At 50.5% G+C, this 24,932-nt stretch overlaps 9 protein-coding genes across 9 annotated transcripts; 3 read left to right on the plus strand and 6 right to left on the minus strand.

The window, feature by feature from the left end:
• Positions 1–179: 179 nt before the first annotated feature.
• On the minus strand, positions 180–2,189 carry M431DRAFT_511717 (hypothetical protein). The gene is made up of 4 exons (XM_024919713.1): positions 1,812–2,189; positions 1,644–1,715; positions 1,106–1,591; positions 180–891 (listed from the first exon to the last, which is right to left on the minus strand). Exons 1-4 carry the CDS (start codon positions 1,884–1,886, stop codon positions 340–342), a joined length of 1,185 nt encoding a protein of 394 aa, XP_024770484.1. The 5' UTR covers positions 1,887–2,189; the 3' UTR covers positions 180–339.
• A 579-nt stretch (positions 2,190–2,768) lies between these two features.
• On the plus strand, positions 2,769–3,630 carry M431DRAFT_94913 (hypothetical protein; the record flags this gene model as incomplete). The annotated part of the gene is made up of 2 exons (XM_024924630.1): positions 2,769–2,876; positions 2,995–3,630. 2 exons carry the CDS (start codon positions 2,769–2,771, stop codon positions 3,628–3,630), a joined length of 744 nt encoding a protein of 247 aa, XP_024770485.1.
• A 334-nt stretch (positions 3,631–3,964) lies between these two features.
• M431DRAFT_94767 (hypothetical protein) lies at positions 3,965–4,696 on the minus strand (the record flags this gene model as incomplete). The annotated part of the gene is made up of 1 exon (XM_024924616.1): positions 3,965–4,696. The coding sequence occupies one exon, from the start codon at positions 4,694–4,696 to the stop codon at positions 3,965–3,967; it is 732 nt and encodes a 243-aa protein (XP_024770486.1).
• Positions 4,697–5,022: 326 nt separating this feature from the next.
• Positions 5,023–6,709, plus strand: M431DRAFT_8862 (hypothetical protein; the record flags this gene model as incomplete). The annotated part of the gene is made up of 2 exons (XM_024923929.1): positions 5,023–5,966; positions 6,034–6,709. 2 exons carry the CDS (start codon positions 5,023–5,025, stop codon positions 6,707–6,709), a joined length of 1,620 nt encoding a protein of 539 aa, XP_024770487.1.
• A 500-nt stretch (positions 6,710–7,209) lies between these two features.
• Positions 7,210–7,866, minus strand: M431DRAFT_485518 (hypothetical protein; the record flags this gene model as incomplete). Its single annotated transcript, XM_024916291.1, has 2 exons — positions 7,210–7,654; positions 7,727–7,866. The coding sequence occupies 2 exons, from the start codon at positions 7,864–7,866 to the stop codon at positions 7,210–7,212; spliced, it is 585 nt and encodes a 194-aa protein (XP_024770488.1).
• Positions 7,867–8,451: 585 nt separating this feature from the next.
• M431DRAFT_94907 (hypothetical protein) lies at positions 8,452–9,153 on the minus strand (the record flags this gene model as incomplete). Its single annotated transcript, XM_024924628.1, has 2 exons — positions 8,452–8,702; positions 8,769–9,153. The coding sequence occupies 2 exons, from the start codon at positions 9,151–9,153 to the stop codon at positions 8,452–8,454; spliced, it is 636 nt and encodes a 211-aa protein (XP_024770489.1).
• Positions 9,154–10,409: 1,256 nt separating this feature from the next.
• M431DRAFT_8865 (hypothetical protein) lies at positions 10,410–11,073 on the plus strand (the record flags this gene model as incomplete). The annotated part of the gene is made up of 3 exons (XM_024923936.1): positions 10,410–10,478; positions 10,605–10,807; positions 10,881–11,073. The coding sequence occupies 3 exons, from the start codon at positions 10,410–10,412 to the stop codon at positions 11,071–11,073; spliced, it is 465 nt and encodes a 154-aa protein (XP_024770490.1).
• Positions 11,074–11,681: 608 nt separating this feature from the next.
• M431DRAFT_511725 (hypothetical protein) lies at positions 11,682–13,423 on the minus strand. The gene is made up of 2 exons (XM_024919714.1): positions 13,102–13,423; positions 11,682–13,004 (listed from the first exon to the last, which is right to left on the minus strand). The coding sequence occupies exons 1-2, from the start codon at positions 13,246–13,248 to the stop codon at positions 11,772–11,774; spliced, it is 1,380 nt and encodes a 459-aa protein (XP_024770491.1). The 5' UTR covers positions 13,249–13,423; the 3' UTR covers positions 11,682–11,771.
• Positions 13,424–14,172: 749 nt separating this feature from the next.
• On the minus strand, positions 14,173–16,181 carry M431DRAFT_94206 (hypothetical protein; the record flags this gene model as incomplete). Its single annotated transcript, XM_024924561.1, has 3 exons — positions 14,173–14,282; positions 14,347–15,751; positions 15,969–16,181. The coding sequence occupies 3 exons, from the start codon at positions 16,179–16,181 to the stop codon at positions 14,173–14,175; spliced, it is 1,728 nt and encodes a 575-aa protein (XP_024770492.1).
• Positions 16,182–24,932: the final 8,751 nt, after the last annotated feature.

The raw sequence follows: 24,932 nt of genomic DNA on the forward strand, positions 1-24,932 counted from the left end.
AATGAGTGAATGAGTGAATGAGTGAATGAGTGAATGAGTGAATGAGTGAATGAGTGAATGAGTGAATGGTCTAGGCATAGCTAGAGTAGCTGGCATAGTCACTACTTGATGAAAAGGAAATAATTGAAGAAATTTAAACACATGACCTCTCGCGAAGAGGGTTGAGAACTACTAGTAAACCGAGTCAATCAAGCCACAGCTCACGAGCCATAAGCAAACACATCACAGGAGAGCAAAGCACAACATGACAATTTAGGCGGTGGTATTTTACTTTTTTTCATTTTCCTAACCCAGGGACATAAAAAGAAATCACTACACACTCCTCTGTAGAGACGCTATTTAACCCTTGGCAGCACCGGCCTTGAAGAGGATAATGTCACCATCCTCGACGACGTAATCCTTGCCCTTGGTCATAATCTTGCCCTTGGCCCTGACCTCGGCTTCGTCACCGAGCTCCTTGATGGCGCTGTAGTTGTAGACAATGGCCTGGATAAACGTCTTCTCAAAGTCGCCGTGGATGACACCGGCAGCCTGGGGAGCCTTGGTGCCGTTGCGGATGGTCCACTGGCGGACCTCGTCGGCACCGGTTGTGAAGAAGCTGCCCAGCTGCAGAGCCTTGCGCATCTGGACAATCAGCTTGGGCAGAGCGGACTCGGCGCCAACCTTCTTCTGCTCCTCCTTGGCCTCCTCCTCAGTCTCGAAGCGGGTCAAGCGCTCTTCGAATGAGACGGAGATGGGGATGATGGGGTCGCCCTCGGCGTGCTCCTTGATCCACTCGGCAACCTTGGGCAGGTACTTGTTCTTCTTTCTGATATAGTCCTTCTCAGACAAGTTGACAAGGTAGATGACAGGCTTGGCTGTCAACAGGAACAGAGGGTTGATGACCTCGATCTGATTGAAACTGTCAGCATTGTGGCTACCGCTTCAGAAGCTAAAGGAAACGCGACAGAGTTGCAAAGCAATGGGTTCAGAATATTTTTCTTCTCAGTATGTCATGGACATTCGAAGAGCTGGGTTTATATTGGTCAGGCCGTCAAGGCCCTTTGTCATCAGGGAAATTGCAGGAATTGGACGCGAAAAGGAAAACAAAAAACAGTTTGCTTACCTCCTTGGGAGTCCAGTTACCCTTGCGGACTTCCTTGCCGTCCTGAAGCCAGGCCAGGACCTTCTCAATCATCTCCTGTTCAATCTTAGCCTTCTTCAGCTCTAGACTCTGGCCACCCATGCGAGTCTTCTTCTTCTGGTTCTCAAGAGCCTTCTCGACAAACTCAATATCCTTGAGTCTCAGCTCCTCGCTGATAATGTCCAGATCACGGGTAGGGTTGACATCACCCTCGACGTGGATAATCTCAGCATCGTCGAAGCATCGGACGACCTGGAAGATGGCATCGACAGCGCGGATGTGGGAAAGGAAAGCGTTTCCAAGACCAGCTCCGGTAGAAGATCCGCGAGTGAGACCGGCAATATCATAGATGGTCAAGTTGGCGGGGACGACGGACTTGGGCTTGTATTTCTCAACGAGCCAGTCGAATCGCTCATCGGGGACGATGACACGAGCTTCTTCGGGATCAATGGTGGCATAGGGAAAGTTCTTCAGGCTGTCAGCACCCCGGATGAAGAAAGACGGGCGGGGGGCTTCATACAGCTGGGTTGCCAAGGTTGCACTTTGTGATGGCCTGGAAGAGGGTAGATTTGCCGACGTTGGCAAGGCCGACCTGGAGAGCGGACGACGAGTTAGGAAATCTGAAGCACTCGCATAGCAGAGGAGGGGCAGGCAGCCACTAGGGCTGGGCCAGAGAGTAATTGCTCACAATGCCACTCTTCAAGTTGTTGCCAGGCCTTCCCAGAGGAATCTTCTCCTCGACAACGGCCTTCTTGGGAGGCATCTTTCTTGATTTTGCGTAGTGACGGGAGGGGATAAAGGGGACAAGGAGTCGAGAGGGCGGAAACGGTCCAAAGGCTGCAGACCTTGCTGCGCGCGATGGAGAAACGAAGAGAAGAGAAGCCAAAAACGAGGCTGAGGACGCGACGGAGGGCGCCAATGTGGCCGTCGGGCTATTGCAAGCCTGGAGCGACCGACTGGAGAGAATATCGGACGCTGGAAGAGCAACGGGGCGCAGATGGAAGCTGGCCCTTTTTTTGCCTTCTTTTTTATAATTTTTTTTTCCTGGAGAGGAGGGGAGATGGTGAGAATGAAATTTGAGCATTGACCCCACATTGCTTGGGCTTTAGCTGAAGCTCAGGTCGGGCTCGGCGCTAGATTTTCCCGGGTCTTAGTCAGGGCATGCGTCATAGGGCAGGCAGAATCCACTGCTGGAGCTGTTCGGCATTGCGGCGCTGCCGGAAGCGATTGAGCTGAGAGGCGCTGCGTCGCTATTGAAGAGCTATTGAACCGGGCACTATTGGCCGCCCCGGGGCCTGTATGGAGCAGTACTGAGTTTCTTCTTAACAGGGCATCTCCAGCTCTGGGGAGCCGACGTAAGCAATCCATCTCATCCATCTCAACTCAACCGTTCAATCTCACCTCGACACAATCATCACCACCAAGCTGAGATTGGAACACTTAATCCGTCTTCATTCTTACGTGCTGCTCTTGTTCTCGCCACTGTTCTTTGTTTATGCACTTCTTTATCTTGTCTCTTCAAACCCGAATCCCCGCATTGTTTCACGACTTACACGCGAGAGACAGACTATCTCCATCTCCATCCTCCATCCTCCATTTCCCTCTCCGCATCGCAATCGCAGTCGCAACCACAACCACAGTCGCAATGCCTTCGCAACAACATCACCACTCCGGCCAGCGCACCAGCAGACATAGGTCGACGCTGTCGCTGCAAAAGACGGAGATCAAGATCCACGTCTATGACCTTTTACCGGTAAGTCCGCCTACAACCCCAACGCTGGGCTTTTCGCCACAGCTCTTCGTTGTGCAACAGCTCTGCTCTGATAAGCCATCGAGTGCTCCGATTGCTAACGCATGCTCGACTTCAATAGCCCGGAAGAGTCGCCTCTGTGTTGTGGACAATAGGGGCATCTCTGCTTCACTCGGGAGTGGTCATCAACGGTCGAGAATACGCGTATGGCGGCCACGATAGGCGCGGAGTCACCGGAGTGTATTGGACAAAGCCCAGGACTGAGCCTCCGGGAGGCACCTTCAAGTGCGAGATTCTGCACGGCTTCACGCTTGCCACGTCGGAAGAAGTCGACGCTGCTCTGCGAGACGCTTCGGAAGAGTTCCTCGGGACTTCGTACAACCTGCTCACAAAAAACTGCAACCATTTTACGTCATATCTGTGCAAGAAGCTGACGGGAGATGCGGGCCCCGGGTGGCTGAATCGAGCCGCGAGCATTGGAGTCGCACTGCCTTGCGTCGTGCCGAGGGATTGGATCGAGCCTCCAGAGTACATAAGCGCAGATGGCGAGCTTGTCGATGATGAGGACGACGATGAGCATGCGGATGAGGGGTCGCGCATGCTGGGGCAGACGAGGCCGCATCTTCTCTCGGAACGTGACAACGAGTGGAACAGCGACGACGAGCGCCGCAGAGGAGGCAACGGCAAGGGGAAGCAGATCCTCCGGGACACATCAGGCAGACAGCTTCCGGCCGCAGAGAGGGCTATTCGGCCGTGATAATGGCTCTGTCCAGGGAGCATTATCTTTGTCGTCATCTTTTCTTTTTACTTTTGTTGATGGGCAGATCAGATTGGCGTTTATGGCTCAGGCCTTTCCCTTCGTTTTCCTAACATTTGCAGGCTATTGGGTCGGAACGATACCATTATATTTCATGAGGGTCAGGAGTTTCATGTCATGAGTTTGATGTCGTTACGGTTTGCGACTGCAGCCTAGCTTGGGTGGTTCATTTCTGTTGTCTTTTTTTTTTTTTGTTCATTCTTCTTTGGTATAGTTTGTACAAGATATGGTACATTCGGCAGCATGTCATCATATAGCTGATGCAACCGAGCATCTACAAGCGTCTTGGCTTCTCGCTCCTTGTTCCTGCAAACTTGATCCTTGTTGAATCCGCAACCCGCACAATCTTGTCCCGCAACACCTTGCCTTCCGGGCTCATCAGCACCTTGACAGCAGCCTCTCTGCCCTGGCCAAACCCTCGGAGGACCAGCTCGAGACGCTGGATCTTCATTGGCCATCCTGTGTGAATCAATCGCTCCAAAACGTATTTTGTCAAAGAGTAGGCCGAGTCGAAGGTGCCCCGCCGTGATTTCCTGAAGCCAATGTTGCCGCATGACATGGAGATGATGGGTTCCCGATTGGGCTTTGTGCATGTAATGTGAGTGTTGTGCTTGTGCGAGTAGACGTGGAAATGGAATGGCTCCAATTCATCCTCCTTCTTCTGCGCCGCCTGCGAGGGACCGCCTGACAGGACGCTGGTGTCGATGTTGGACTTGCTGAGGGCCTGGAAGACCATGCTTTGGGAGAGGCTTCCCATGGGGTTGGACTGCGCAGACCGGCTGTTTGGCGCTTGAGTAATGCTGTAGATGCTGTCGAGGAGCGACTCGGTTCGAGGCTTTGGAGGCACCGCCTTGGGTGGTTCTGGCTTTGCATCTTTTGAATCCTCCCATCGTGCGCTTGTCTGGGACAGACACCGGACGCTCTGGATGCCGTTCCGTGATGCGACCGTCTGCGAGATGCGAGCCAGCGGCCGGGCCGCAACGCAGCTCCTCAGTGATGAGCTCATGCTGTCTGCGCCGCTTTTGTTGCTGCGAATTGAACTTGTCGTCAAATCAGCTCAATCAACAGCATCTTGAATTTTCGTACGCTATCGGAATGGCCGCGGCCGTAGTGGCGGCAAAGTGGGATTGTGCCGGCATTCACCCGGCTGTCCGCCTGCCTTTCCGCCGCCAGCCGACATCGCGAAACCAAAATTTCCAGTCCGCACATGAGCCAAATCCTCCCGCATTTCCATCCTCCCTCCCCGCCGCTCTGTCCAAGTGCTGCTGCAGCCACTTGCAGATTTTTCTTTTTTCTTTTTTTTGCTTGTGATCTTTTCTCTTGCTCAGAAAAATGAACTCCCTTGCCCGCAGCGCTGCCAATTCGGAAAATGCTCTCTCGAGGGCATCTGTTCGTTTTGCCCCCGCCTGTGGCCGATGTCCCGCCGCATACACTCGGTTAGTTTCTCAGCTTGCGCAGAAGCCTGTCCGGAATGCCGCGAGCCTCGAGCGTGCGGCGCTTCCCGCTGCGCTTTCGATGCCGTTGAGATCTAGCTTTCTTCCTGCCGAACTGCGAATTCCTTCAGTTGCCTCACAATCCCGGCTCTTGCATGTGAGCAGCCGGAGACTTCAAGAGGAGAAGCCAAAGGCCGAGGCAAAGGTTGCCGAGGAAAAGGCTGAGCCAAAGACCAAGGTCGAGGAAGAACCGACCAAGGATTCCGAAGAAAAGGCCGACGGCAAGGCCGACGGCAAGGAGGAAGCCAAGGAGGACGGCAAGGAAGAGGGCAAGGAAAAGAAGGAGGATCTTCCCCCGCCCCCGCCGCATGGCGACAAGACTCCCTGGCAGGTGTTCATGGAGACGATGAACACTGAGCTTCAAAAGTCCCAAGAGTGGAACGAGTCGACCAAGCAAATTGCTGCGTCCGCAAACCAGTTTGCCGAGAGCGAATCAGTCCGACGAGCTCGCGAGGCCTACGAGAAATCCACCGGCGCCATTTCAGAAACCACATCCAAAGTCGCAAAGACTACCGCCACAGCCATTGGAAAAGGCGCGGCATGGACCTGGGACACATCCGTCATGAAGGGTGTGCGAAAGGCTGCCAACGTCACCGGCGATGCCGTGGACAAGGCCACAAAGCCCATCCGAGACACCGAAGCCTACAAGAACGTCAAGAATGTCATTGATGATGGCAGCTCCTCTAGGTATGGTGGTTGGGTCGAGAAGGAGGAGCGTAAGAGGAGAAGAGAGCAGATGGCAAAAGAACGTGGCGGAGACGAAGTCCTTCAGGAGGATCCCAAGTAAGTCTATAACCATCATCCAACCGCTATAGCTAGCGAACCAAGTTTCTAATCACCGCATCACCAGCGCCGGCACCAACGTCACTTTGCACAAGGATGCGGCTTGGAAGGAAGCATGGAGAGACTTCCGCGACAGCAACAAGTTTGTGCAGGGCGTCTTCAGCATGAAGGGCAAATACGAGGAGTCAGAAAACCCCCTCATCTCGACAGCCCGAAGCATCACCGATACGATTGGCGGCTTCTTTGCCGAGAACGAGACGGCCATGGTCATCAAGAAGTTTCGTCAAATGGACCCAATGTTCCAGAGCGAGCCTTTCTTGCAGGAGCTGCGCGAGTACATTCTCCCCGAGGTGCTGGACGCCTACGTCAAGGGAGACACAGAGGTGCTGAAGCAGTGGCTCTCGGCCGCCCAGTTCTCGGTCTACGAGGCTCTCACGAAGCAATATCTCCAGGCAGGCATGAAGTCTGATGGCCGTATCCTGGATATCAGGAACGTCGACATCCTAAAGGCCCGCATGCTGGATCCTGGCGAGATCCCCGTCTTCATCATCACCTGCCGAACTCAGGAGGTCCACGTTTACCGCAATGCCAAGACCAACGAGCTGGCTGCCGGCATGGAGGACAAGGTGCAGCAGGTTACATACGCCATCGGTATCACCAGAGTTCCAGAAGACGTCAACAACCCAGAGACCAGGGGTTGGCGTTTGATTGAGATGCAGAAGAGTGGAAGAGATTGGGTCTAAAAAGAAAGAAAAAGCAAAAAAGAAAGCATGACTTGTACTCGTTTCTTGTATGATTCACGGCGTCTGGGAGCATGGGAGTGATCCTTGGCGAATGAGCCTTGTTGATCTGTGTTAATTATGTATTATTATGTCATCAAAGCATGTGGAAGATGTATATCCAAGGGACAAACGAGACAAAAAAAATTGGGAGGAAAAAAGGGATATGGGGGCATGGGAACAGCATGCCAGGATGAACACACCGCTCTATTATTGGCGCCTAGAGGAGGCGCTTTGACATGTACGATGATGATATGAGGAGGGGAGGGTGGGCGAGAGGTTGGGATATAGACATATAGACATAATCATCAAATGGACAAAAAGGCGATTCACGGCATTGGAAAGATGTTTCTGTCTATTCGAATCTGCCTGTATCTTTGGTCATTCAATCTAGTCTTCATAAGCTAAAAGTGCAAGTCGTCGTGTCCCTCAATTGGTTGATGAATTCCCTCGTCCTGTCAGATTCAATCCCGATTCTCCTGCTTCTCCTCCCTCAGCATATCCCTCACCTCCATCAACGCCTTACCCAATAAATTCAACCCCCAATGCTCTCTACACCCATCCGCATCCGCCTCCTTAAATCCAACCCCCCAAACGGAATCAAACGGGCTCGCCTCTACAAGCTCCCTCTCCCCCGTCGCCAACAGCGTCTCCCTCAAAGATCCCCCAACAAGCGGCAAATCGCCCGTCTGGCCAAGATAAAAGCCCTCTTCCGTAACCGCATTGGTGAATTTTAAATAGTTGCCTTGTCGGACGATGGCTTCGCGGTTAGCGTTCCATATTTCCTCGGAGAAATTCGTGACTTTACGCCCGAGGGCTTTGATTTTGCGTGGGTGGAGGCCTCGTTTGAGGATTTTTGTTGCGGAGGAGTGGTCGTTGAAGAGGATTGCTTTTTGATACATCATGTAACTGATGATTACCTATTAGCTATCTGTCTAATAATGATTGATGAGGGAGGTTGGTGATGATGATGATGCTTACTGTTCGGCGGTTTCGTAGACGATGGCTGGGTTCTTGTCGTCTTTAAAGGGGCAAAAGTACCATTGTGAGAGCCAGCCTGTTTTGGGATCTGTTTCTCTCCAAAAGTAGAGAGGTCGAGTTTGCTTTGATGGTTCTGACATTTTTGGTGAGCTGTGCTTGTGCTTGCTTGATGTTGAGAGTGAGAGAGTACTGAACAAAGCAAAAGCAAAGAGAAAACCTCAAGCTTTATATATCACCTGGACTGTTTATCTCTTATACTTTACATTTCTCGAGTTTGTTCATTGCGAGGCTTTCGAAGATGGTTTTCATTGGATAGCCTGCGCTGTGGTGGCTTTGCGCATCTGCGACTTCCCCAGATTCAGCCTCACTGACTCATCGGCGAGAGAAAGCTTCGGTTGTGTGCAGTCACGGCTGGTTTTGGCGTCGCATATGCAGGGTGTGGCGCATTCACGATAATGAGGAAATAAAGTAGCGATTGAAGCTGGAAGATTGAACTTTATCGTTATTATGCCGTTACTCATAATGGCGGTGACTGTTGATGCGTGGTCAGGGTGGTGTTGAAGGTGCATTGGTATTGGACAAAGGGCGGATGACTGAATCAGTGTCAATTCACTCCCCAAACCACAATATATCACAACGTGATAAAACAACAACAAATAAATACATCATAAATCATACCACCCAAACTAGTAAAAATTAACAACAATGATAATAATAGAAAAACTCTAGTTCAGCACCGGCTGGCGAAGCATCAAATAAGCAATGGCAGGCTCAGTGCCGCCCCATTTCGTCAGGTCCACGACAATCCTGTCCACTTCCTTGAAGCCGTACTTTTCATACAGCGGCCGTCCCTCCTCAGACGCCTCGAGATACGACACCAGCCCGAGCCTGTCGGCCTCTGCGGTTCCCCACTTGAGACACTGGCCGCCGGCACCCCGTTTCTGGTGATCAGGGTCGGTGTGAAGAAGCTTGAGATCTGAACGGCCAGAATGAGTGAGTTACAGTTGTCTTGTCTTATAAGGTTGTAGAGGGTTCAACTTACAAACATGCGGCTTCCCCTCAAACCTCGCCCACCATCTCCGGTCCATCTCGCCGAAAAACGCCTCGCACGCCTCCAGGTTGGTGCCCGCCCCCCACTGGCGCTTCGGGAAGCTTGGTCTCAAGTCTCCGGACCAGATGAACCACATGCTAAAAGCAATCATGGCTTCCTCACCCTTTGCTTCGAGCTCGGTGTCGACGACTTTAATGCACTGGGTGGCGGGCTCCTCTTTGATGCGCGTCGTCATGATGGCGATGCGGTCTTCGAGCTTCATGCCCTCGCCGGGGAAGAAGATGGGAGACGTTTTATTGGGGCCATAGGCTCGCCTTTCGATGGCGATGGAGCGAGGCAGGTCTGACTCGGCGGCTGGGCGGACTGTGAGAGACATGATGGGCAAGCAGCGGAATGACCTTTTGTGATTTGAGATGGAAGACTACGAGACTACGAGACTACTACAAGGAGGTTTTGACTATCTTATATGCAAGTTACGGGTACTAATGCCGGCCATTCCTCGTACATGGCAATCCATCGAAGCTATTCGACTTTGGACTTTTTTCGTGAGGATCCTTTGTCTTCTCCGGCGAGCCCTATTCGGGAAAGACGCCGGGGCGCCGCGCATGTCCGGCGTCACGCATGTTGGTCCACGTTGGGACCGAAATGCCAAATCCGGTACAACGGAGCATATGATTGATGGAAATGGGCCTCAGAACCACTCGCAATCCCTTTTGCAGTTGACTAACGGCGAGCCAAACGTGGTTAATGAGCGCGAAATGGCCACGTTGAATTGCGTGGACTGTTTGTTGCTGGGATCCTGATTGCGATGTGGGAAGTGGGATGTATAAGTGTGTGGAGTTCTGAAGCCGAAGCCCGCGCGGAGAGCCGAAGCCGTTAGTTCTTTGGAGATGGAGAGTGTTCTGCAGCTAGGTAGTTTGGGGAGAGGGATCCGATACATGCAGGACTCTGTACGATGCGTCCGGATGGCAGTATGAATCATCTGGCTTAGCTGCATAGGGCTGCATTTGTTTGACAAGAAGGGAGTGAGTTGGTACTACTAGCAGCAATAGAGTCACCCGCTTATTTAGACCTGTGAGACGGGAGATCCCCAAGTTGGCAATGATAGAGGCAAATCTTGGAGGGTGAAAGTTCGAAAGGTCTAAAGGATGCTTGTATACATGGACCTACCCAAGTAGGCAACATCACAGTGCTTACATTGTTTGGCGGTGATTCCAAATTACAAGCTTGTCTATGCAATTGTTACTATGAGAAGCTGTGAGAAGTAGTTTGATTGCTTTGATCACCTCTGCAGCATACATGAAAAAGTGTCCATCATACCTCATGCAACTTGTTGTAACACCAAGTCACTTGTACTGAGAGTCCGCCCCGTTTCAAACACTGACTCTTCCGTAACAAACGGATCATGTGACTTCCGTTACCAAAACGGAACGCAAAATTCCGCCACTCCATTCATTGGACCTTTGCGAAAACGGAACAGGCGCCGCGGCCCGAAATTTCTAGATTTCCAAAAAACCAAATCCCGGCTCAGCCAGCGCAAACCGACTTTTTTTTCCTCACCACCAAAAGCAACGACATCATCGACCCCGATTCGCCCAACTCCCTCCTTCGACTCGACTCTCTCCCACAGCCATGGATCACGGACGCGACCCTTGTCCCTTTGTCATTCTCAATGACTTTGGCGGTGCCTTTGCCATGGGCGTACGTTGATAAAGCCTCTCTCTTTCTCCCCTCCCTCCCCCCACATTGGCACTACAGGTTGTCATCGACGCAATATTTTGGGTATCATGGCGGGCTGACTGGTTTTTTGATTGTTTTGATCTGCAGGCCATTGGCGGAACCATCTGGCACGGCATCAAGGGCTTCCGAAACTCTCCCTACGGCGAGCGCCGCATCGGTGCCATCACCGCCGTCAAGATGCGAGCTCCCGTCCTGGGCGGCAACTTTGGCGTCTGGGGCGGTCTCTTCTCGACCTTTGACTGCGCCGTCAAGGGCATTCGAAAGAAGGAGGATCCTTACAACGCCATCATGTGAGCATTGCATCCGTTGACACCGGCGAGCATATGGGTGAAACTGGGGTTGCTAACAAAAAACCTTGTGCAGTGCGGGCTTCTTCACTGGTGGTTCCCTTGCCTTCCGTGGTGGTGTCAAGGCCGCCCGAAACAACGCCATTGGCTGCGCCGTCCTGCTGGCCGTCATCGAGGGTGTCGGTATCGCCTTTGGAAAGATGATGTCTGGATCAACTAAGCTGGAGATGCCCCAGCCGCCGCCCAACTCTGAAGTCCAGGCGTTGTGAGGTGGAAAGCAGAAAAAGGATGACCGAAACGAAACGAAAACCCCGAATCGATATTATGCCTCTCTCAACTCTGCCTTTTTTTACTTGAGTCTTGTCTTTTATTCCACTTTACTGGTCTTGGTGATTTTCGACCTTTTTACGCACCAATTATTATTACTTTTCTCTCCCTGTTGACTCTGCGGCGCCAGAAGGTCTACAAGGATAGAGAATTCCACTCGAACATGAACGATGAGAGAAGGGGAGAAAAAAAGGAGGGGAGAATCAATCTCCGAACATCTACCAATATCTATGGATAATCTGCAAACCGCATCGCACTGGCGTTTTCCGTGAATTATAGATATAGGCAAGGGAGGGAAACTCTGGGTCCGCGGGAACAAAACGAGAAGTCGAAGAAAAAAGAAAAACATCTACGCGGGGGCTGGGAAACTGGTGTTTGTGAGTCTTTTTCACAATGTACGAATATATAAAAAGAAGAGTCGGCGTGGAGGAGGACACACGCTGCTCTGTGTATTGCTGGTGCCTTTTGGAAACAAGGCCGGTGGATGCTGTAATCCAAATATGAAATGAATTTCGGGGCAATGAGGCCCCTTGAACAACTGCACTTGATTGCGCTCTCATATAAATCTTCATATTGCTGGGAACATGTTGATCTCAAATCTAAATCTCTATATTACTAGGTACATGTTGATCTTCAAAACTCACAGCTCGTCTGCAGATCCATTCGACCAGATACTCATCACCGCCTCCCCATCATCATCAATCCAAGCCCTATACATGCCACCGCAGTTATACTCCATCAGCACTTCCGACTTAACACCCACTACACCACCATCTTCATCTCGCTCCAGGACGCATTCAATACCAATTATCCCGCCCTCGCCCTCTCCCGTCCGGCCCCATCGATCTCCCGCACTCTTCTGCAACTCGCCCCCCGGACCGGCAACTCTCGCCAATGCCTTATTTCCAGCAATAGGCTTGTATCGCGCAATCGCCGCAACCGTACGCACAGCATTGACACGCAGAAACGAATCCCCGTTCCCCGTCCCCGAGAACCCCATGCATCGTGTCGAAGATGAGGGCACAAACTGCCCAGCAGGAGAATACAGCCACGGCGTAGGGAAACAATCCGCAAGCAACCCCTTCAACGGCCCAACAAAACTCACTCCAGGCCTTACGCCCTTAACAACCCCCTCCAATCCCTCTTCATCCCACTCCTCAGCCCAGAATCCTGCCCCGACGACGGGCGTGTCGCCAATTCGGCCTGTCAACTTATTCGTCATCCCGCCTGTACTCGTAGCAGCGCATACCACGCCGTCTGCATCTAGAGCTACCGCTCCGCACGTTCCCTGCGGAAGATACTCCTCTGCATGCCATGTTCCTGAGCTCAGTCCGTTTTGCTCGCGCTCCAATGCACGGACATGTTCGTCCCAGCGCTGCTGCGTGAAAAAGTATTTCGGGTCGACCATTTCAAGACCATACATTTGGGCTAATTGCTCTGCTGTCTGACCGTGAAGCTGTGTATGTCCCTGCGCAGACGGAACATTCAACCCCCCATTTTCACTCTCATCAACATCAACATCCATATCCAAGAGCGGAGAAGAAAAAGAAGAAGAAGATGGCACAGACCCCGCAGGCGCAAGATCCCGCTCCCCATGCTCAAGCATCTTCCTCGCCAACAGAATCGGATTGCGCACTCTCCGCAGCCCCATGACGCCCACGCCGCGCTTCTTGAAGCCCCGCGAGACCATTACGGAAGCTTCTAGCTCGTTAATGCCGTCGCGGGTGAAGACTGCGCCGTGGCCGCTGTTGAAGAGCGGGTTGTCTTCTAGTTGGGCGACGGCATGGGTGGCGATTTCTAGAGCAGAGGGGTGGTTCCTTGAGGGTTTCTCGCTGTGTGTGGGTGAATTCATGTAGTCTCGCGTTTTGGAGACCTTTTTTATTTCATCTCATTGTATCAGCTTTGTTTGGGCGGAGTGAAGCGTACATATATGTAGCTGTTGATTTGGAGAGAGATTGGGAAAAACTCACGATTGAGAGAAGAGAGGATCGGTAGGCGGCATATTTGTCGGCGGGGAAATTGCTGCGAAGTATGTTTCCAGCGCCGCCGTGGATGATGAGTCGAGGCTGGATCTTCACTTCGGAGTCTGAGACGGAGTGTTGTTGTCTGTACTCCATGGTGAGAGAAAGAAAGGGAGATAAGGCTTGCGGCGGTAGACTTAAAGCACGGATGGAGTTTGAATGAAATACTCTTAAGAGTAAACTCAAAAGAAGTAAATGTCACGACGAATATGTCGTAAAAAGTGTTAGTTCCTGAGATGAAATCTACTACATAAATGGAAGCAAAAGACGCTCATCTACACCATCTTATCTTGATAACTCGAAGTCGAACAAGCGGAGTTGAAATACCGCCTCCACATTTGTTCTACCGTCTGGGCGGATCACCTGCCTAATCGGGCATCCTTACTCAACCCACCGCGATAGCCGGCTTCGGCTTCGGAATGGTTTTCCATCCCCTCGGCCAAATCAAGGCATGTTTTTCATCGTAAGATTAATGGATTTCACCAATTTCCGTGGAACATGGCCTCTTATTTTTACAATTGCTTATTTCAACAGATGCTCATTTCAATCATGTCCAGTACCAGCCCAGCCTAGTACCCCTTCTTGTATCATTGCACATTAGACGGATAGTTGGGGCACCAAAGAAAGAAGGACGCTCACGTCCATGTAAAACATTATATATTCGTGTTTCGTGAACCAAATGATCAAAAAGGTGGTTTATCCCCGTGTCGGGCGAAACGAATGCCGCCATGTAGATTCCCCAATTAAGACAATAAAAATATCAACACGCTTTCCGCCGGTGCAGACAAGGAGTCCGTTAGCCCTGGACTTCCGTGGTATGTATCCTTTATAACTCCCGTTGCTCCAAGTATCAATCGATGGGCTTGAATCAGTGCCCCAGATGCGTTTTCCCGCCCTCCTGATTTACCATGAAAATCAGTAACAAAGCCTCTGTCTCTAAAATGTTCTTTTCCGGTCCGATAGTATGATGGCGTGTAACTCTTTGCACGTTGCGAGTCAAGATGTGGTGTTTCGAGTCGATCACGATGCGCTAGAGGTTGATAGTCCCGCCGCAATCTTGACAGATTTGATCACGTCCTTCGGCCGCACACCCGGTACCCTGCCAAGGCAGACTGACCGACCAACCAGTTCTAATACATGTCAGTAATCTGATATCAAGAGATGAAGAAAGAAGGCACAATAGTCAAAACATACCTTCTATCAGCCTGCGAATGTCGACGGAAACTTTCGTCTTTGGCCAGCTAGATCCCGTAGACCACATCTGGCCGAAATCGTGACTGTTCATAAATGCGACTAATCCTCCATTCGGGTCAGATTCGTCTCCAAACTCTGTCATTTTGCTGCTCTGACCTTCTGATGAGTCCCCTCGTAGAGAACTTCCGAAATCGCCAATGGAAGAGGTGTTCATTTGCCACATGTTGCTGTGGATTCCGCCGCCGTTGCCTAGGCCCGAGCTGCCGGGTGACAATCCGATGCTAGCAAAGTGACTCTTTGTGCTGGCATCGTCGGCAGCTTGGAGGTCATTGAGGTCCAGTTCTGTTTCGAGATAGTCGACGTTGGGAGGAATACTCAAGCCAAGCCTGCGCAAGAACAACTCTACTTCGTCAGCTGTGAAAAACTCGCCCTCAAAGTTTTGGCAAATCATCCGTATCCGCTGCTCCGTTCGCTCATCAGAACCAGTTGAAGACTGTTGGTTAAATGCCGACGTCAGGCCAGAAAAGGCACTGTTCGATTTGCCCAAGGAAAGTAGCGCATGGCCCAAGTCATCCGAGCCACCCGAGGAAAAGGCACTGTCCAAGAATCCAAATTGATCAGATGTCGACAACTTCCAGTCCATGACCTCGCTCTGAGCCTTTTTCAGGCCAGCGGCCAATCTGCGGATAATCGATTCTCGGGATTCAAACAGTAAGCAGAAGCCGAAAACAGTCGCATATTGCTCAGGGGGCGGGTTTTTCATTGTAGCTAGCCTGAGGCCGCGCTCCAGGGTTGTCCGCTGCAACCTCTTGCTAAAGGAGCGCTCGCTAAAGCCGAATGGCGCGGGTGGTGAGAGTCGGGGGTAGGGCGAAGGGCTGGCGATGGAGTTGCCCAGATAGCTGCCGCTCTGGGGCTGTGAGGAGGATGCATCGAGGGAGAAGAAAGGGAAGCTGGCGTTGTTTGGCGTGGCTGAGGCGATGACTTCGTAGTTGAAAGCAGCTGGATGCTGGTGCTGGGATGTGGAAAAGGTAGAAGCCGTGATTTCCGGTTCGAGAATGCTGCTCTGGGAGCCGAGGCTCATGGCGATGTCGTTGGCTCCCTTGCGGCCGGCTCCAGGTTTGGCCACAATGGATTCGTCGCTGTCTGGTGATGTGATGCTGCTGGTTCCCACCATGCTGGAGATGCGGAGGAGCCTGTCGGCGATGAGTCTAAGGCGAGGGGCGGCATGAGGGGCAATGTCAAAGATGCCTTCGGCTAGGATGATGTCGTAAAACTTGGTAAACTCCTTGCTCATGGCTTCATTTGAGGCCTCGAGATCCTTGACTTTTTGCTCGAGGGTGGTGATGGCGGTGTCTTTGCGATGTCTGTATGCTCGCTGAGCAAGGCGAATCTGGGTTCGACGACGCTGCAGTAAAGTGAAGAGGTTAGATTACATTGCACGATTCCATGTTGCCTGGAAGCACGCATGCCTAAAGAGAGGGAGATGGTAACAGAGGACGTGAAGAAGAAGAAGACAGTGCCATTGATAGTGATAGTGATAGTGCTCGTGCTTGTGTTGTGAGGGCGATAGTGATGATGAATCATGATGGTTGTGGAAATATCTGCCAAGCTTCGTTACTCACATCGGCGGCTGTCTCGTCCTTGGTGTCGAGCCGCGGACGGCCTCTAGAGCGCTTCTTCTGCACGGCATCGTCCTCGTCATGATCCGACTCTGGCGAGCGCTTGCCATTGACCTGTCTGGGCTCCTCGCCATACTTTTCGGCATTGAGAATCGAGATTTCGCTCTGCAGCGACGGCAAGGGGGACCGGCCCTCAGCCCGAGACAGGCGACTCATGCTGTGCTGTGAGCTGTGCTGTGAGCTGTGCTGTGAGGTGCTGTGCTATGCGGTGCTATGCGGTGCAATCGGGCGTCGTATGCGTGGGTGGGTGATTAGTCGAGGCTACGGAGTGTGTATGGTGGTGAAAGAATAATCCAGCGGAGAAAACAAGGCAAGGTTGGAGAGATTGGTCGTGACGTCGGGGTTCAGAAAACAGGCGCGGGGCACAAGACAGGAATATACTAATAGTTAATACTATTTTGTATAGCCCGGACAAGGACTATTTCATCCGCGTTCGTCCGGTAACAGGTAACAAGCTCGGTGAGGGTGGCAGGGCAGGGCAGAGCAGAGAAGATGCCCCAAGCTGCAGTTAGTTGGAGAGGGCGGAATCTCGCTGACGAGCCGCACGTACCGCTCCGCACCGCAAAGAAGGCCGCAGGTTTGTGCTTGCGCTTACAGTACAAGGTGGATGGGATGGATGGATCCGACGCAGGGTTTCGTTTCTGGGGGGGTCAAGCAGAAGCAGGTCAGGTCAGGGGCCGTGGAGCTGGACAGTCCAAGTGCAGACAGATGCTTGGCGCGTGGACTCGGTAACAGCCCTACAGTACAGTACAGATGACAATGGAGCTGCTGTTTGAGCAAGGTGGTCCCTTACAAGTGTCTTCTGTGAGAATGAACGTGTACAGTAACTCGTAAGAATTGTGAGGTTGTGAGTTGAGGTTACAAGGTTGTGCCGTGGTGTGTCGGTAACAAATGGAACAACTGAACTGACTGTGGAATGTTGAGAAACTTGGGGTACGGAGTCGGTTTTCCTTTCTTCTCCATCCCCGTCTCTGGCGGCTGTTGACCTGCTGAGCCGCCAGAATTGCGCCTTAACCGTAGCTGGATTGATTACGAAGCAGCAGCCCGTTTCTGACGTCGTCTCTCAACAACCATCACTAACTAACTAACTCAGCAGCCCCCAAAAACCAACCGAAGCGAAGACTAGGTACTCGGTAGTACATCAATGTAATCACGCTTCAACCACCAGCCACGTGTAGAGCCATCAGCCGGTTTCACACCACTCTATGTTCATAGCTGTAGCTGGTACATGAATTCCCGTTACTCACAGGCAGCCACTCGTTGATACTGGTACTCGTACACAGACCACGGGCTTGCCGGCGTGATTAGATAATGCGGCGTCGCTAGGCCACATGCAGACGAACTAAGCGCAATTATTAAGCAGTTCGAGGCGGGCAGAAGCTCCGCGACAGCTGTCCAAGATGTGGCTAGCCGTCTTAGGAAGTCGGTAGCCTGGCAAGTCCTGGTCCTAGCGTGGAGCAAAGTTGCGACTTCCGTGCCGGGCGCCTTTCGGCTCAAGCCTCAACTAGCCTTAGTCATGTCAATTGAGAGCTGTGATTGGCTGTGATCGGACATCTGGTTTAGGAAGTAACGGCGATGCACAGTATGGTATCATTGTAGACCAGAGGGCGTACGGAGTAAGGACTCGTACCAGCTTGGGGGCGACAGGTGCCTTGGTACTGGTGCTGGAACTGAACCTAGGTTGGTGAGTAGCATGGATGTCCCAGCAGATCATGGCGAATCTCGTTTGGCGGGAGTAGCTCAAGGAAATAATACCAACCCAGCTTGGGGAGTGAAAGAGGCAAGTTCCGCGATTCCTGGGGGGTATCGACGGCATCTTCCTCTCAGCGCAGATTCTTACCAGCGTCCGTCCAATCTCAAACAAGGTACGCGTAAGGAGCAAATGCAAAATGCTGCCAATTCCGGGCCTAGCCCCCCAGTTAGCACTGTGCCCCGTAGGTACTTGCAGAATGGTAGAACACAGAGCTATTTGGGGGGTCTAGACGCTCCAGACGCCAAACAGGGCTGCTCGTCCCACTCTTTGCCTTGGGCCCACCGCCTTCCAGAAGTAGGCTCCAGATTCTGTCACCGCCTGCCCAGACTCGTTAGACCCACAGAGTGTACATACCGAAACAGCTGCGATCCATGCGTCGACGGCCGCAACAGAAGCAAATTCAACCTCGTAGCTCCATCAGAGCTCGGAGATCGTCCAGACTCCTAATCAAAGCCCTTGATTATGCTATGTCATCCATTCATTGCGGCAGTGTGGCAACTGAGCACTTCTGGAGTACACTCGAGAGTACAGGTACTGTATACTATCTGGCAGACAGTGGAAAATGAGAGACGGGTCCGCGGTGCTGCAAGAGATGCAATTCGATATCCGACGGAACTACACAGCTTCAAACTCCAAGTCCTACGACTAGACTACAATGAGTTACGAGTACCCTCGTCCATGTCCAGGTATCGTGTACGACACGTCCTATCAAAAGCCACTGGTTTCTGGTAGCTCCAGCGTGGCACGGCACCCATCATTCCCTTTCGGCCGGGTTTAGCCTGTGCGTCACTAACAACACCATCCATGGATTCTGTGTGATGCCACAAACACTAGCTGCTTCTAGCTGCTTTGAATTCTGGCTGCCACTCACTAATCTTGCTGATACATGATACATACCATGAGCACACACACCCAGTGTCTCCATGCCGCATTCCCCGCATTAGCTTCATGCCGCTGTGCATTTGATTTTCTGCAGCGGTGTGGCATAACATCACCCTCTTCCAAGTGCGTTTGGGCCCTAAGTCTATGCGGCTTGGGCTCCATTTCAAGTGCCGCAGCCGTGAGATGAGATCCAATCTTGCCCTTGGACAGCGTCATCTGAGCCTTGATCCACAGACGCCTCTTTTAATGCTTCTCCGGCAGACTGAGTCCCTCACATGGTTTTCTCTAAGTCCTCTGAGACACTCGTGAGTTCCTGTATCTCGTGGCGTGGATACACCGCCGGCCATTTCTGCAGGCATCATCTTCCGGCTTTGAGACGAGATAGTCCAGTTTGAGGCTTCATCCTGACCGATAGGGGCCTCATGGTCCTTACGTCCATACGCGGCTAAATGGGTCATACGAGTCAGCTTACCGGAGCAAAAATGATTGGCGAGGAGGCGAGTTGCAACTATTACTGGGGGGTGATGCAGAGTTCAAGCAAGCACGTAGTACAGGCCCCTTTGTAGCCTCCATGCAACTCAGTTCTGCCTCGTAGTTGCTTGTAGGTGCCTAAAACGGAAAATATTCCTTGTGAAATGAACAACGTCAGCTATTCTATTATTGTTACTCCCAGACCGTTGACCTAAAAAGGTATTTACATTCAACCAGTCAGGAGAGGCCTGATACTTGTCTACATTCATGAGTTAAATTTAACAAAATCCGGGCCGTTATGTCGACTCTGATCATGTTCTACCAGGGTGAATATCGACAAGGGTGTTTCCATCTCATGCCAGTTTGTAATTTGGTCAAAATTCAGCTGCTGCCGTTTTGACTCGGGCTCTGTTCAATGATAGTTGTAGATGAGGCATTCCATCAGGGTGCTTGGAGAATACGATATACGAGAGAGTATACATTGTCTCTTTCTCCATTAGGTTGGATAAAGACGCAGAGGTGTGCCCTGAATATCCCACACTCCTCCTGCTCGTACCCACGGGCATTTTCCGTGGAATTTCGCTCGCCTCCACTTGAGACATGGTCGATTATCTCAACTCTGGCACGTGGTTGGTTGAGAGTGATGACAATGATGACAACCACAAAAGAAAAGGTGGGTTTCTTCAACACTTTGCCGACCAATTTGCAAATTCTCACAGATCAGAAATGATCTAGCATAACACAGATGAGAATGCAATGTCAAGACCCGAGTGCCTGCCAAGCGAGAGGTCCTTAGACGCTATCGCCGAAATAGGCCCCTTAGTGTCCGATATCCTGCCAACAACAAGGCCATCATCCGATATGCAGCTAGTAGCAAGTTTTCAGCCCTGCCCCATGTACAGTGACTTTTGAACCAAGATCTGACGCCTTTATTTGGTACGGTTTCGTCCGAGTAGGTCCGCGTACTATCTTTGTCTCTGAGACACGCCCTATATTGGGAAATCTTATGAGAGACAAGGCATCCAATTGCCCGTTTTTCGTCAGATTGATGGCTGAATGAGCCCTCTATGAAATGACTGTGCACAAAGTCTGCCTCGATCGTGAGCCCTTGTGCAAAGAGGGAGATCTGTGATGAGGCAGATGGAGAGTTTGCGGCTCAAGTGGAGGTTTGCTCCTGTGCCCCATTTCTTGTCACAAAAAAAAAAACCTTACAACATCGCCGAACTTCAATGGAGATGATCAAGTGGAGTCGACAGCATTGTCCACAAGTCGGTACATGGGTAGATCCCTACACAGTTACTCCTGAGGCTCTGCATATTGGGTGCTTCTGACGATGTTCTCTTTCAAGATGGTCACAGTGATCGGTGTGATGTGGGGCCTCTCAGCCTGCTTTTGAGTCTGGAAGCATCCGACGGAGTTTCAAGCTTGACAATGTTAATGCGAGTTTCGATCTGCATCGAGTATGTGATGTCGACGTCTGGTCTACTACCATGTAGAAGCTTTTGGTAGTATACTGAAGTTTGATAGCTATGATATCAAGTCATACAGCCGTAGAAGAACAGCCGGGTGATGATAATATTCTACAGTACGTCTCACCACGAATCATCATCGTGACGCTCGTCTTCATGTCTGACATGATACTCAAGGGCCATCTAGTCCAGCTCTTTCTGGCCGGCAGCATGAGCCATTAGCGTGAAACTGAAGCTTGTGGCCACGTTGATCGCCACGGTGGTGCAAGATGAAGCCGGCTTCTAACATCGGCTGTTTTCCCCCTTACTGCAGTGACATTTGCTCAGATGTAACCATGGTGGTAGTATAAGCTCGGGTTCATGTGGCGAAACACTTAGGACACTCTAGGAGAGGAGCCTATACATCTGCAACGGCTGCAGGGAGAGCTCTTGGCGATGAGCCCCGTTGCTTACTACATAGATGGACATTGAATCATTTAGTGGCCTCATCATCTTTCGGATCCAGGGCAATTGTTATGCTCCGTGATTCCGAATAGTGATGGCTTCGTTTGTTCATCCCTCCAAGTCAGCAGTCGGTGTTTTGCTTCCACCCCCGTGCCTCAGGGGGGATGCCATTTGATTTTCTGCCAAGACGTGGCCACCGCCACTCTCTTTCTGGCAAAAACACCTTGCCCCTACCATTGATGTGCAGATACGTACTACCTATATCGGAGTGATGTTGAGCCTCTCGTTGTGGAGGCCGTAGGGGGGTGAAAGAGCAGTGAGGTCCGTGGAGATGCACAACCCGCCAAAGAAGACGTTAGATTCCGAATTCAGTAGTATCGGCGTGATAGGTATTGCTGATGCCTAGCGTGCCGCAACTCTAATTTGCTTTCTGACGAGACTATCGAGTACAAGATGCAGCTATCCTCGAAATCATGCCGAAAGTGCCACGATCCCCTAGTTCAAAATGCTCTGTCATGTAGTTTATTTTTGCACATGCCTGTATGAAGGGTCCAGTAGTACCTATCGTCATTGATAGGACTTGGTTCCTGTACTTGTCGATTCAACTTGCAGCAGTTGAAGGCATTTACAAATAGACTTAACAACTACGCCACGAGTTGCAAGGAGTGAAAACCTATGATGATCGAGACAGTGCTTTCATCACCCATTCTACCCAAGCTCACGCCCTTAATATTAGAACTATGTAAATGGCAACTACGTTTATTATCCAGTGTTTGCAAGTAGATGGGTGCTCGGTAGAAAGTACATTCGCCCCTTTGGCGGATCTGCAAGTGAACTAAAAGGGTTTCATCTCTAGCGACACAAGTAGTTAGTTAAGCCCACCCTTGCCACTTTGCCGTCCAAACTCTTCAACTCTCCCAAATAGGTTATAAGATGAAGTAGGTTATAAGATGGATACGTGTATTGTATTTCCGGGAACCGATCACCAGACGCGCGTCTTTCTACCGCGATCCGACTGTTGTCCTTGTCTTGCCTTATCGCCGCGGCGTTAGTTGTCTTTGAGCAAGGGCACAAACGCAATCGCCTATCGTTAGGTACCTATGGTGCGGAATTCCGCATTGTTGAGCCTCCAGTTGTACGGGCTCCAGTATACGAGTTCTATTACAGTTACATAAGTAAATGGAGTCAAGTAGTGGCCCGTCAGTTACAAGGTAGTTCGTTCAACACACGCAACGAAGGTATGACCAGGAGTGGAACGGCGGCCGACCCCTGACAAGAGAAAAAATGGGACACTACCGTGCCGGTGGGATGTCAACAAGAAATAAAGAATTGGAGAGGGCTCTTCCCATTAGGCAACTGCAATTACTGGGATGCTCCAGCGACTGCCGGTCTGACATAATGGAAGTCGGAGCGGCGCCACCACTTTATTCAGTGCTGAGCCCACAGTTTTAGCTCAACACCCTGCTTGGGCTCATCGAAATAGTGCCCGAAAGCATCGTTCCATTCGCTCATCTCCGTCCCGGCTTGCATAACAAGGTGGTTTTCGTCGCCATGAATTTCCTTTTCGGATGGACTTGTGGGCGTGGGATTCCCACTTCTTCTCGCTTATTGCTCTTCTGAGCGTATTTCTCTCCAATCGCTTTGTAGTCCGGCCGCACCCCTGAAATAAAGAGGCAAGAGAGAGACAGGGTCAAGAATCCTTTGCCATTTCTATTCTGTGTCCCGATTCCACCCTTGTTCCGCTGAATTGCTAGTGGTGCTAAGAGGTATGCCGCATTAGCCGCCGGAACCGGATGGTTACCCGTACAAATCTGACATTCGTGGGTCACGGTTCGGAAATTCCAGCCCGTGAGAGTGCATTTGGAGGTGGGAGGTTGGAGGCTGAAGTTGGAGTTTGGAGGCTGAAGTTGGAGTTTGGAGGCTGATGTTGGAGTTTGGAGGCTGATGTTGGAGGCTCATCCGTGGGACATGCCGAATGATTCTCCGAGTAAATGTGCGATTGAGGTAGTATTTTGAATCAATTATGACGCAGAAACTAGTATGGTGTGGTTGTTTAGTAAACTTGAGATGCTTGGCTAAAACAGATGGGTTGGATCTTCAACTTTATCATAACAATACACAATAACCTTCAACTTCAGATTCAACCTAGTTTTCGGATAAATTGAATTGCATGGCATGAATTAGATTCAGTACCCGTTACTGAAGTTTTGTGTTCAGTTGTGTAGGGTTACTTATCACTACTAGACATAAAATGGGGAGAAGAGGGGACTGTTTAGTAATTGAAAAATCTGGCGGAAGCTGAAACGAAGAGGAGAGGGGTGAGCGGTATTTTCCTACATTGTCTTGATGAAATGATTAAAAAGAGGAATTAATATAAATAATTGTAGGCTGCCGTGCTTCGAGGGGGGATAAATGATGGAAACACTGATTGTGCTTACTTACCCAGCGTTGAGAACCCAAGCAACGCACACATAGAGAATATTACATGCCAAAGAGAGTGAAGTCAATTCCGGATTTAGTTTGAGCGTCTTAATAGGTTCAAACAACATCGTTAGATTATTTACCGTGCATATTCGGCTTCATCTGGTCCGTTTTAGGGAATCCAAAGATACAAGCGACGCTTTACCTGGGGGCGGACTCGGTCAAGTAATGTCATTAAGAAGAAAGATAGTTTCCACGAAGTTCATTCTCTTTGTTTTCAGTACTTCTCAAAGCTGTGAGAGTAAATGAAAACGGCCTGTCTTATTCGATATATGTCAACATCGATGTAGTTGGCGCTACGAAAAGGAGACTCGCACGCTGCTCCCTCTGAGATCTAATTTGGAGGACGAACCATTCGGAAACAGCTTGTGGAAGTCTCGAGCTTTCTAATCTCTGGGAGAAGAGCTGTAAAAGATTTTTGGTCTATTTCTGACTGGTCACCCGATACCAGTTGTAGCAATTCACGCTCCTTGTCTCTGTTAGGCCCTTTCTACATCCTTGACTCTAGCTCGCTGTTTTATTTGTTACATGAACATAGATATAACTTAGAATACTTGCATATGAATCTAAATCATGGATAACAGTCATTCCATTTGCTTGATTGCCCCGTATCTAGTCAACTCAAGGGCCGTTTTCAAGGTGTCGTGACCCATCTAGTAAGAGGGGCTCTACGCTGCGAATGATCAAGGCAACAGGCAGTCAGACACAAGCAAAAGAGAAAATATAGTACACAACGCAAATGGTATCACAACTGAGCCTTTGTCAATTGTGCTCCTAGAAGCGTATCGTGTAAAACATTGAAGAGTTTCCTTCTGAACATCGCAACATTCTTCTTCCAGGGCTGCAAGACATATGAAAATGGCAGATTTCATAATAATTATCAGCCAAATGCTCTTGCTTGCTGTATGCATTTTGAAGGTGAAGTTACTGGAAGAGTTTGGTCAGGGTGGGAATACTGGCTTTGCAAGATGAGAGAAAATAGGGTGGGATAAACAGAGTGATGCCGGGACTGAGAAACAATGAGTTGAAGCAAATGGACAGATAACTTTTGACATTATTCACTGCTAATAAAATAAATTGTATACGTTTGCCTTTTTTCTTTATTTCTTATTGCCATCTGACAGGGTATCTTTATGCGCATTTCGTTAACATTTAATGATTCAACTTAGCGAACTTCAAAGTCATTCTAAGTGACACCAGATGCAAAAGCCGAAACCCAGCTTGCCTTGCCATGATAAAGGACTACAGTACGAGAGCAAATCAATAAAGCATTCAACCCAGCTATCGCAGCCTTGCTTCTCAAAGTTTAACTGATCATATCTCTTTCATTTAAAATAGAACTCGAAATAACCCTCGTTTATACAGCGTAGCTGGGCTAATCCGGCTTAGTCACCTATTCAGCAAAGG

Source organism: Trichoderma harzianum (assembly GCF_003025095.1).
Source record: "Trichoderma harzianum CBS 226.95 unplaced genomic scaffold M431scaffold_13, whole genome shotgun sequence".
Lineage (NCBI taxonomy): Eukaryota > Fungi > Ascomycota > Sordariomycetes > Hypocreales > Hypocreaceae > Trichoderma > Trichoderma harzianum.

Bases quoted from the DNA above. Each gene is read 5' to 3' on its own strand.
- M431DRAFT_511717 (XM_024919713.1), bottom strand. From the start codon at position 1,886: ATGCCTCCCAAGAAGGCCGTTGTCGAGGAGAAGATTCCTCTGGGAAGG. The intron at 1,592-1,643 runs GTATGAAGCCCC...GACAGCCTGAAG, and splicing joins GCAACCTTGGCAACCCAGCT to AACTTTCCCTATGCCACCAT. The intron at 892-1,105 runs GTAAGCAAACTG...AGTTTCAATCAG, and splicing joins GTAACTGGACTCCCAAGGAG to ATCGAGGTCATCAACCCTCT.
- M431DRAFT_511725 (XM_024919714.1), bottom strand. From the start codon at position 13,248: ATGGAGTACAGACAACAACACTCCGTCTCAGACTCCGAAGTGAAGATC. The intron at 13,005-13,101 runs GTGAGTTTTTCC...GAAATAAAAAAG, and splicing joins GATCCTCTCTTCTCTCAATC to GTCTCCAAAACGCGAGACTA.